Source organism: Myiozetetes cayanensis, unplaced genomic scaffold, assembly GCF_022539395.1.
Source record: "Myiozetetes cayanensis isolate MyiCay16 unplaced genomic scaffold, myiCay2020 scf2-11, whole genome shotgun sequence".
Classification (NCBI taxonomy): Eukaryota; Metazoa; Chordata; class Aves; order Passeriformes; family Tyrannidae; genus Myiozetetes; species Myiozetetes cayanensis.
In genome coordinates, this window is record NW_026087411.1 from 21,571,901 (window position 1) to 21,584,322 (window position 12,422).

General features: G+C 47.7%; 1 protein-coding gene across 1 annotated transcript; it reads left to right on the top strand.

Moving 5' to 3' along the window:
- Positions 1 to 1,519: 1,519 nt before the first annotated feature.
- On the top strand, positions 1,520 to 9,183 carry OVOL2 (ovo like zinc finger 2). Its single transcript, XM_050314553.1, has 4 exons — positions 1,520 to 1,628; positions 2,282 to 2,472; positions 4,567 to 4,756; positions 8,446 to 9,183. The coding sequence occupies exons 1-4, from the start codon at positions 1,529 to 1,531 to the stop codon at positions 8,754 to 8,756; spliced, it is 792 nt and encodes a 263-aa protein (XP_050170510.1). The 5' UTR covers positions 1,520 to 1,528; the 3' UTR covers positions 8,757 to 9,183.
- Positions 9,184 to 12,422: the final 3,239 nt, after the last annotated feature.

The window sequence follows — 12,422 nt, forward strand, 5'->3', positions numbered from 1 at the left end:
CTGCTGTGGCTCATGGCTGGGATTTCCTGGCTGGAAATGCAGATTGTTGGAGGAGCTCTCTGACAATATGTCAGCTGATGTGGCACTCGGGGCTGGAGCCAGGGCTTCTCCATTACTGGGGGTCCAGCCAGTCCCACACCCCCATGTCTCAGACCCACACAAGAGCTCACACCTCTTTGCCCCTGGAGCCCAAAAGAGTAATGGAGACCTGAATCAAGCTGAACTCTTTCATTTGGCTGCGACATTTGAAGGTGTGTCCTTTCCAGAGGCTCCAGGTCCAGGTCCTGAAGTTAAACTTTTGTCTCGATGAAACAAACTGTGAAACTCCCATCAATTCCCCCTGGCCTGCGCCTTGCCCTTAGGGAGGAGAGCCGAAACCTTAGAGAAGAGTAAGTGTGAAGGGCCTCTTCCTCCATGTGGGGAAACAGCTCTTGGTGCTCAGTCCCACCAGCATCAACTGCTCCATCCCTGTGCTGGCTTTACTGCAAAGATGTGCTTGGGAAGGAAGGCACAAAGTGTGTTTCCACTGCAGTTAATTAAAAAGCAGATTGAACATTAGGCAGGAGAAGGTACTCCTGTTAAAAACCCAAGGTCACACCAGGCACGGGCTTTGCTATGCTCGCAGACTTTTCAGTGCAGTTTTGTGGGTTTTCTTCTGCTTCTTTTGCTTCCTTCCCCAACCCCCCAGCCTCTTGTCTTTACTTCATTTCCACTTCAGGAAGAGGGGTAGAGGACAAGAGGCAAATAAAAAAACAAGGAGTGGGGGAAGAGGAAAGGCTGGGACACATTTTTAATTTTAAATAAACGACTGAGAAAGAATAATTTTTTATTTATTTATTAACAGAAGAAGGGCTTGCCATTAAGAAAAACAGTTACAACTTTCTCTTCCGGCTGCTGCCCCGACGGCCTCCTCCCCGGCGCCCTCGGGAGTCTTCCCCTCGACGGGCTGTCCCGGGGGACTCTCAGCGCAGCCCCCCGTGGGCGTCAGGACCCGCACCCGATAGTGCTGAGCACCCGAGGTCCCCCGTGGCATCCCTGTGCGGGAGTCGGGCAGTGGGTCCGGCCCCACGGGGTCCCCGCCGGCGGGGCGTCGGGCAGGCGGCACCGGCGGCGCTCCCCTCCTCGTGTGTATTTTTTTTTTTTTTTTTTTTTTTTTAAATTTTCAGACGTTAAATTCTTTTGCAAACATTCATGCCTTAGGAAGGGCTGGAACAAAGCTCAGCTGCTCCAACCGGTCGGACAGGTAAGCAGACTTGTTGACACCGTTATGTTTGCAGCACGCATGCTCCTTCCCCAAGTTTCCTGGTGCATTTTTCTATTCCACCTTATGAAACTTGCCTCCCCCCCCCACCCTCTCCCCTTTCTTCCCCTCCCCTTCCCCTCCCCGTGCCTCGGCGGCTCTGCCCGGTGCGTGCGGTCCCGCTCCCTCGGACGGCAGCGCAGCGCCCGCGCCCCGCCGGGCTGCGGGCGGGCGGCGAAGTGAAGCGGCCGCTTCGCTCCGTGCCCAGCCGTGCCCCCTGCACTCGCCATGCCTAGAGCCTTCTTGGTGAAGCGCCGGAGCCCGCAGCCGGCGGTGCGCAGCTGGGATGGGCTGCCCGACGAGGAGAGAGCCGACACCTACATCCCAGGTACGGCGCCGGCGGGCTGCCTACCCGCGCCCGTCGTCACCGGGAGGGACGGAGGGAGCGGGGTCCCCGCCAGTCCCCCGGTTCCCGCGGGCTGCGTACCGGGAGAGTTGGGGAGAGGGCTTTGCCGGGCCGAGGGAGCGGGCGTGCGGTGGCTTGGAGAGAACTGTACTAAACGCGAGGAGGGGAGAACATGGGCAACACTTGAGGGAAAACTCACCTCCCAGCGGCAGGGGTGCTGGCCCCGCCAGGAGATGCCGCCCGTATGACTGGCACCGTCTGCAACCCCGGGGATGGCGGGGCGGGGGGAATGTGTGTGTGTCCGGGAAGGTGAGAAACTTCGTTTGCATGAGAAGGGTGGCGGGGGGAGGAGAAGGAAGGACCCAGGGCGGCGGGGGTGATGTACTCTACGCCTCCTCCTCCTCCTGCCCTTGTCCGGAGTATAACGGGAAGGTGGCGGAGCTGGCTTGTTTGAACTTTGGGACCGTTCGTGTTTGAGTTTCCGATTGCAGCGTGAGCCGGGGATCCTCCCCCGCCGCCCGCGGCCCCGCCCGCAGGTTAAACACCGGGGCCCGGCGACTCCCGCCTGCTGCCTCCCCTCCCCTGCCCCCGGCTCCGTGGTCCCCCCTCTTTATTGAATCCCCACCCCCCTGCAGGGGGAATCGGCTGCGTGCTGCTGGGCTATGAAGACAGCTGCAGCCTGGAGAGCAGCGGGAGCAGCGGGACCCACGATGCCGAGCCCAGTGACCCCCCGACGCCCCAGCCTGCCCGCGGCGACCTGGGCATGGCCGGAGGGATGCTGCTGGATCTGGCCGTCAAGCGCCCTGTGGTCAGGTCGAAAATCAAGGTAACCTGCCGCACCCCAACCGTCTTACAACCCATGATGGGTGACCACAGTTCAAGGTCAAGGCCTGGCTGCTGGTCGGGGGCACCAGATGCCAGCAGTCCCTTGGGCTGCAAAGAGGCCCGTGAACATGCTGGCCGTAGGACGGCAGCTGTAGGGCAAGCTTTGTAAGCGATGTACTGTAATCTTCCAGTGCCCTTTGCCTTCTCTTATCCTTACCTGGGACGTGCTGCTCCTGACCTGCTTGGCTCAGGTCCCGAAGGAGCTCTGAACCTAGCCAGGAAGGACCAGCCCTGGCAGCTAGGAGTCATGCCCCATGGTGCGTGGGTGGATCTCATTCCTTAACGTGGGGCCTCCTTAAAAACTGCCTTCTAGGTTGTAGTCAAGCCTTCACCAAGGGGAGTTGGAGTAAAGCTTCACACTGCCCCCCCTACCCTTCTGACTTATCAAGATAGCAGCTAGTTAAAGGTTCTCCTCTGAAGCTGTGAAAGGCCATTGCCACCTTGAAGTCGACTGGCAGGTTTGGGTAAAATGAAGCAGTGATCTGTCCACTGACTTAGTTGAAGAGCCTCTCTGCTGCAAAGGCAGGAGCTCTGGGTGTCCCTTAGACAGAGCCAGAACAGAGCAGTGATTTCCCTTCCAAGGCCGAGAAGGCAAACTGCTCATGGTGCCTGAGAGCTTAATGCTGACCTCCCAAACAGCACTGAACATCCAGGGTCCCCTCAGCAGAAGTGGAGACAGGCCAACCCAGCCTAGGAAGGAGATGTGTTCACCACTGGTAGTTAACACCTCCTTAAACCCTGGCTGTTGCTTTGCTGGATGGAGCTGTAAAAATTCCCATTGTCTCTGTAGGACGACAGACTTTCAGTCATCATATTCTCATGATTAACATCAGGTTTTCACCCTGGTTATATGCAGCTGCTTGAGGAGTCATACCCCTGTTGCCCAACAGATTCTTCCCAGATGGCTCCTCCTCTAGTTTCACACCTTGTGGTTTCACAGCTGCCGTTTTTTTACAATTTCAAGTAGCACTGCTTCAGTAGTAAGCAAAGGAGGAGGACCAGGAAAAATAACTGGCTCTTCAGGGAAAAATCCCCTCAAACATGTCTTTGTGAAGAGCTTGCCCTGCTGATGTTTGATTTTAACCTACTCTGTATAATTTAACCTGGGCTACTAGCAACTGTCACAGCAAAACCTCATTTCAACAGAGTTGGTTTTTCTTAGCATGCCACAGAAGCTCCCCAAAAGCACCATGAGGGCTGATGGATGCGTGTGCATGGTGCTGCCTGCTTCGCATCCCGAGTGTCTATTAGTGAGCATGTCCCTATGTTCTCCCATGAATGGGTAAACCAGCAGTGAAGTATTTGCAACTTCCAGACACTGAGCTTTCCCTCTGAGGAATGATCTTCCCAAGAGCTGAATCATCAGTGTCTCCCTTAGTCAAGTTAGGTCATGGTGTTGGCACAATATTTTTGGTGCTAGGAGTGGGAATGAGATTACTTCTTAATGTCACTCTGCTGTTAGTTAACGAGCCAAGGAGGAGATTAGCGCCATTGTTTCTGTTGAGTTAGCACAAGGTTTAAGTTTATCTCTCCCAACCCATTCTTTTTATCACTCCTCGGACCCATAGCAGCTGGAGGTGTGATTAGGGAAGGCATCCATAATACAACTTTCTTGTGCCTTGGAGGACTTCCTATCTCCATCCAGGATATTAGCTGAATGCAGGAGCAAACAGGCGGCCCCACAGCAAGATGCTTGTAGCCTAAGCCCTTGTGCTTATGGATGTGACTGGACAAAGGTTGTTGCCTCTGGAAGGTATCCATTACACAGGCTTTGCTTTAATCACTGATTCCAAGCTGGTGGGTGTTGCATTAGTCCCACTGCACATTAAATACCCTGCTTGATTGCAAGGAAAATGTGAATGTTTCTGCCAGCAGGAATCTCCTGAATGCTTTAACTTTTCATTTTTAATATATCCCAAGATTTTTTTTTTTAATGCCATAATAAGCCAACCCTCCTTACTTTGTTTTTTTTCTTCTGTTGGTCTTCTGGTGTTCATTTCGATGCCCACTCACCCAGTCATCTTCCATTCCTCAGTTTACCACTGGCACCTGTAATGATGCTGCATTGCATAGCTGCGAGCTGTGTGGCAAAGGCTTTCGCTTGCAGCGAATGCTCAACCGTCACATCAAGTGCCACAGCCAAGTGAAGAGACACTTGTGCACCTTCTGTGGAAAAGGCTTCAATGACACCTTTGATCTGAAAAGACATGTCCGGACCCATACTGGTGAGAATGCGTTCCCTGGGGACTCACAGGAGGCTCTGAAGAGTAGGAGGTGGGAGGAGGGGTGAGATGGAACAAGGACAAGGAGAGGGTGAGGGTAACCTGGCAAGGCCATAATACAAAGCCCAGGTTAGCAACGTTTGCAAAAAATAGTGGGGTTGCAGTGGAGGAAAGGGGAAGACATGAGTGTGGACGGAGAAAAATCCTGGGAATGATGAAATCTGAGAAGAACTAGTGAAATCTATGTGAAGTAGTGCGGGTGCATGGTCTGACATCCAGAACCAGTGTATACAGCCACATGCTGCAACACCTGGGTCAGGAGGATTGGGATGAACCCACTGAGGATAACCTGTGTGGGATGACCCACCTGGGATAGCAAATCACTGCTTTTGTGAGTGAGACCAGTGCACAGGGACAAGCAGAGGCAAGAGGTGGATGAAAGTGCTTTTGCCCTCTAGAGGCAGTGAGCAGCAGTTTCCTGGGGTTTTTTTTGGCTGTTGAGAACCTTCCCTGCTGGCTATTTCACAGGATGGGGTTGTGGCTTGATTTTGTCACTGTCTGGAGAAAACAGAGTGTTGTTCATGCTATGCCTTCTGACTTCTGCTAACCCTGCATGCTGCATCCCTTCCTGATTTGGGCTACCAGATCCTCCAGTTCCCCTTTGGAGCTGTTTCCTTCTGCACATCCAACCATCCAGATCACTTTGGCCACTGGCCTAAACCATTTTTATTCACATGTCATGTGGGGTCACAGCATGCATTGAAAATTAGGAGCACTGGGTTGAAAATCACCAGACAGCAGTTCCTGCTTCTTGCTCTTCGTATCGCTCTCTCAGGCCAGAGGGTTATGGTTTTCTGTGGCCAGTCTGCTGCGGATTGAGCTCCTAAGTCCATCCCAAACAGTGGCGGTTATGTTTCTTTGAACTGGATCTGTTGCCTCAAATCAACCTCATGGGCACAGAAGTGCTTATCCCAGCCTGGAGCAGGGACAAGGCTGCCATTTTGATTTGCTTCCTTTTTCTTGGTGTAATTAAATAAATAACAACCCCCATCCTCACCAAGTGCGACACTTTCTGGCAGGTCAGGTTGGCTGTGCTCAGCAGGCTTTGATTTTGCAGTGTTGGGCACGCAGAAGATGCATCCACCACATCTCACAGGCACATTCCATCTTTCCAAATGTGTGGTTACCCAATGGGAACTGAAGACTATGTGGGCTTGCTCTGCAGTGCCCTTTCTCTGGCTTAGGCAACATTAACCAGGCAAACTGCTAGAGGCAACACAAGTGTAATTAGTAGGAAGGAGCTGTTTCTTAGCTGTAGAGCAACAGAACTCACAAAAACGATGCCCATTTCAATGGGAAGGCATTGGCTAGAGCCAATGTTTTGGACTGTTTTGGTTTGTTTGCAAAGCTTTCATGTGGAAAGTAAAGCTACTGGCTGTGAGCAGGGGGCTGCCACTGGGATATGGCTGAAGTGGGGAGTCAGTGCTTCTAAAAGAAGTGATTTTTCGATCTGTACCCTCATATTTTGAGACTAAGAAACTAAAACCAAGACAGTCTCTGTTCAGAAGCTGTGGCAGGTAGGGTTGAATTCTCTTTGCAGGAGTGGAACAAATGTTGTGAAACACTGGAAAGGGAGAAGATCTTTTTACTGGACAGGAGTGAAAACCCTGGAAATGTGTAATCTTATGGTTAGATTGTCCCCAAATTTACTAGATGAAATCTGCTGTCACTATTTCTCCTCTCCACTTTAAAACTGGGATGAACACACACATACACCATATTTGCTTGGTGCCTTAGATGATGGCAGAGGTGAGGGCTGGCTGCAGCAGTGGTACCCATAATGTATTGGTTTGTATCTTTTCTAGGCTGAGATACGGCATCTCTGAAAGCAGGAACCTTCTTTATATCAAAGTTGGTGGTTGTTTAGGAAAGCTGGGCTATGTTTGAATATTAAAAAGAAGGCAAATGGGCTGGAAGGGGTTCTATGGGCTTTATTTTGTAGCTACAGGTGATCATCTACATGTGCTTTATTGGGTGTGGGTGTTTCGGTGGAAACTGTCATGCAGTGTTTGAAATGACGCTGTGCAACAGTAGTGTCAGAGAGAGTAAAAGCATACCAGTCTACCTTCAGGGTATGAGCAGACCTAAACATTAAAAAGTATCTAAGATACACGGTAAAAGAAAATTTTTAAATGATTACTAAGTGATGAAGAGGTTCCCACAGCCCTCATGGGCTCTGCCATCCTGGCACTATCCTTTTTGTGTTTATATGTATGCCTGTGGAGCGCTGGAGCAGGCACCAAGGATGCTGCCTGCAACTTAAATCTAATTGCCTTCAGATGCACATAAAACTACACCCAAACTACTGTTTGTAGAAAGTACATTTTTGTGTGTGAATCCTAATGAAGGTTTGGAGTTTCCAGTTGCAGTTTAATGGAACTGAAGCAGTCTCAGCAGTAGGCATTAGGAAACTTCAGTGTTGATAGTTAAATCCAGTGCACTGGGATAACCACTTTACAAGACTTGCAAAAACGAGTTGAGATGCTGCTTATTGGAGCTTCTGTTTAGCTTGGATTTTTGGTAGAAATATCAGCAACTAAGCAATTATGTAACACAACGCAATCACAAAGTTACATTTGTCTGAACGGACACATGTACTTTGTCCATTTCTGCCTGGCTCACCATAGGTCTGATCTTCCAGACCCTCATCTTTCACCTTCTATGGGAAAAAGAGGTTAGGCAATGCCTTATATCAGTTTTAGGGCTGGTCTGTGCTTGAAAACTTACTGATCTAGTCTAGTAAGTAAAATTCCAACTGGTTTAGGTTCTTTCAAGTGATGCTTAATCCTCAGTTATTTAAGAACTGGAGGGTTGTTAAATCAGTGTTGATTGGTGGTAAAATGTATGTCCTTTACTGCTCAGTATTTCTGTAATGTTGGTTGTCTGTACTGAACGAAAATGCCCAGGCATTCAAATCATAAGCCAGCTCCTTCTCCCTCCTCTGGAGGCAGGCAGACTTATTTCACAGAATGACAGAACATGCTGAGTTGGAAGGGACCCACAAGGATGACTGAGTCCAACCCTTCTTTCATCTTACTGCATTTCTCTTCTAGAATTTGAGCTTGTAGTCTCAGTCATCAATTCTATATTGTACAAAAGTGCTCTCGCTCCTTTGAAGCACTGCAATAGCTGGACATTCACACTGGGCTGCCATTCACTGAAGCCTCTGTAAGTTTTCTCACTAAAAGGGAAAAATCAAAATCTCTCTGAGATAGAAGTTTTTATTCATTATAAAACCCGAAATGACAGGTTAGCTGAAATTTTTACCTAATCACAGGACTTCAAAAAGTCAGGGGTCTAAGAGTAAGTTTTGCAAGAGCTGTAGTGGCTTCTTTAGGACCAAAGCACAGTTGGGCCCCTGTTACCCTCAGCATTTGCCTACACCTTTTCAAAACATTTCTAAGTTTTTTATGCCTAATGTCAATTTTATGCTATTTTATGCCTATTTAATTTTATGCCTATGTCAACCCATTCCTGAAAATTTTAGCCTGAAAGGAGGATGATTTATTTAGGTAGGTAGTTCCTTGGGCTAGTAGCTCCTCGCTGCTAGGTAAGTGCTCAGTAGCTGCCAGAGCCTTGCTCTTAAGGCAGCTGTAAGAAACGTAAATCACAATGGTCTTTTAATGTTGCAGGAATTCGTCCTTACAAGTGTGAGGTTTGCAACAAAGCCTTTACCCAGCGCTGTTCCCTGGAGTCCCATCTCAAGAAGATTCATGGTGTGCAGCAGCAATATGCCTACAAACAGAGGCGAGATAAACTTTACGTGTGCGAAGACTGCGGCTACACGGGCCCCACGCAAGAGGACCTGTACCTGCACGTCAGTAACGTTCACCCTGGAAGTGCTTTCCTGAAGAAAACCTCAAAAAAACTTGCAGCAGTTTTGCAAAACAAACTGAGCCCTGTCCTGCAGAGGAACTCCAAGGATGATGACAAAGATGAGTAATGAAGTGGATTGCAGCGGTCTACAGGAATGAAGTTTACATGTAGGACAATATATATATATATATTATTTTTTTAAAAACAATTTTGGAAAAACCTGAAATTAAAGGGATGCTTTAGTTAATGGGACTCTCTTGTTGGTAACCTCAACTGGAAAGAAATATTCCCATTTATGATGAAAACACCAGACTTTTTTTATTTGGCCAATAAAAATGGAAAGCTTGGAAGAGGCTGTCATCTCTCACATGGAGTATTTACTGAACTGATATTTGGGCAATCTGTCTTCTCTTTCAGCTCTACCACACATCAGCTGCCACTGACAAATAAGCTCACCTTTCTCTGTGTATTTTGTAAAGTTAATTTCTGTTACCTCCTGTACAAATTACTTTTGAGAGGTTTGAGTGAAAAGCGCCAGGTAAGAACAGCTTGTTCTATGCAAATTTAATTTAAATGTCTTAAGAACAGGAGTACTTTGTATTGGTGAATAAGTTAAAATGTGCAAATAACCTTAACTCTGCCCCCTATGCAGTAGGTAACAATTTATGGAAGCGTGATGCAAGGTGAGTTGAAACTCTTCTGAAAGGATGCAGAACTTTTTCCTCCCAAACTTCCTCTACTAGCAAATTACATTATTCCAGGCTAGACTTTTGGTTTTGATTTAGATATTTTAAGCCATGAACTTACTCTTATGTTTAGATGCAAGAAGGACCTTAACTCTGAAGTTCCTGGACTTGTCATGCTTTGAGGATTATTACCACATCCTTTTAACATACATCAATATCAGCCCAGAAACCCAAAGAAAACTTGAAGATAAGTATTTTCTGTCATGATAAAATGCAATTTTGTCCGTATTTTATGGGGAGAGAACGTTTGGGGATTTTTTTTTTTTACAATCAAATGCTTCTTCACTAATACAACAGAGCAGTGCAATGCAGCAAAAAGGGGGACTTAGCCTGTCTCTGCTTCATGAGATCAGTGCAAAACTGCAGGCATGAATCTGGCTGCTCGTCTGTATCCACTGTCAGTTTAGAAGACTCCTAGTGAGACTGATGCTACTGGGGAAGGATGTGACAGTGATGATGATAAGGGACTGGTGCTACCTGTGTTACTTCTCTGTGCTTTTGGATTTCTGTAATCCCACTCCAGCTCCTATTGACTCAGGACAGTTAAGAGGGTAGCCTGTGGGGACTACTGAGTGTGAATTTAGAGATTAAAAAAAAAAAAAATCTGTACATTTGGGGAGGATATGCTATATTCTATATATGTTGAAACAACAGCTGAAATTAAGCCACTTAAAATACAGAGTCCAGCATAGCCAGAACTTTCATTGTCATTACTGCTAAAATGAGAGATTCTGAGCAATTGTGCAAGAATTGTAAAAAATCATTTCAATTGGCTTCAGTTTTCTGCAGGCATCCGCTTGGGTTTTTGTGGGGAAAAGATTCTAAGGGTTTTAAAGCATTGCTAATGATATTACTACTTTATTCAGCACAACCGTCGGTGCTTGGAATCTTGAAAGCAAGGATAATAAAGTGATGCTACTGTGTTAAGAAGAAAGTTGTCATTCTATGTAACAGGAAAGTTCACAGAATAATAAATGGGAAGTTGCTGGTAAAAAGGCATCTGAGGTAAATTAGAAGATCCTGACTTGGCAGAAAGAGCTAAAGCTTATGCAGTGATCCCCATTTCCTTGGATTTCATGCCATTGTAACTGAACAGTATAAAGAGAAGGTTGCTCGCTCTGAGCAAAGCTTGCTTGCTGGCAAATACAGTCACGAAACTACTGGGCTAAGGAAAGCATTAACAGCTGGTTCAGCCAGTTGTGCTGGTGAGACTCCTCCATAACCTGCTCAGTGAGGCCTCAGTCATGAAACTGTTGAGGTCTGCTCCAGGGTGGGACTGTTTAGGACAGTCTCTCTGAGCAGTTCACCCAACTGCACAGAATTCATGTGCTCAGCTCTGCTGAAACCTCAGTCCTTAAACTGGTGCAGTGGAGCCAGGGCTGAAACCTTCTCTTTCCAATTAGAGACACATTCTGTGTTTGTACCTGTGTGCATGGGCTGTTTTTTAACCCCTCCTGTAGCACATACTGGTTTTGATCTCCCTCCTGTATCACTGCCAGAGAACATCTCTGTTGAAAGAACCATAGGCACAGTGAGGTGGTCACAGAAAGCACTTGCAGCAACAGAGAAAGGGAGCAATTAACAGCGCACAGTAAAAAACCCTCTCTGGATGGAGAGCAAAGCTCTGAGAAGCTGGACGTTGTAGCTCAAGGGACTGCTCTGATTGCCTGGCAGGTTTTTCTGTAGAGGATAATGCCCTGGGCACATTCATTTAACAGTCTGGCACGTCAGTTTAAACTGGACACAAAGTGGGTTTGGGTTTGTATGACAGTAGCAATGTGGCCACCTGCCAGTTTGTTACAGGACAAACCAGTGCTAGCCTGTGCCACTACAGAAATGTTCCAGAGCTCACCCAGGGATGCCCTAGGCAGCCAAGCTTTCAGAAGTGCCAGACACGAGTGACTTCCACCGCTGCTGTCTTTGAAGGCTGTCGGTGTTCTCCTGGCTCTCTGAGGGTATGGACTCATCCAAGACTCGATAGGTTTGCAAACCAACATTGCTGGCAGCCTTCCACAGACAAGGCTTTTGTTAAACAAACAAACACAGATGAAGCCAACAGGTGCCCACGCTGCCCAGGCTCCAGACTTGTCCTTATTTGTTAGGGAGTAATAATAATGGCCAGTCTTCGCGAGCGAAGATCCGGGGAAGGTCTTTACACCTTCCAGCCTGCGCATTGGATTTTTTAGGTGAGACACAGTGTGCGCGGAACTGAGCCCACCCTTTAATCCTAAGGTTCATCTGCCGGGGCCAAGTGAGCTTGGATGGTGGCAGTGAGGTCCTCAGGACGTAGATGGATTGCCTTTTTACAGGGTTAACGAGCTCCATCAGCCCGGGGAGTATCCCTGACCGGGAATCGAACCCGGGCCTCGGCGGTGACAGCGCCACACCCTTACCACTAGACCACCAGGGGGTAGGATGAGGTTGAACATTCACATGCTTCAGAGACATCTAATGGCTGTATGATGCACTGATGGAGAAAGCAATCCCACCCAAACATTACCCAACTGTTCCCCACTAGCATGATCTATCAAATTGCAATCAACACAGGGATTTCAACCCATTTCATCACCTCCTGCTTCTGCCCAGGGATCTTACCCCTTGCTTATGGCCACCCTCTTAGTATCCAGGGAGCTATCTTTCACAGAAAACTGACAGTATTCCTTGACACTGAACCATCCACTTGCCAAAATTCTGTGATGTGGGAAGACACTTGTAAAACAGGTAGAACTTCTGAGAGCCTGTGCTGTGTCTTCCCGGTTAGTCATCTCTGAACCCAGTTTTTCCATCCCCATGGTTTGACTTTTTAGATAGAAATCTAATTAAGCACAGAGTAATCAGAACATCTCTAGACCAGGTTTGAATAAGTGAGTACCACTATAACTAAGTTTCATTGAAATGTTTCCATGAATGAGTAATATGGAGGAGAACCAGATTAAGCACTATAGCTATTTCAGTTTCTTCAGCAACAAGCCTGTCCATTTTTTTTTTAGGTATCATTCTGGCTGATTTTTTTGAAGATTATAGGTTGGTCATATTTTTATTTGTAA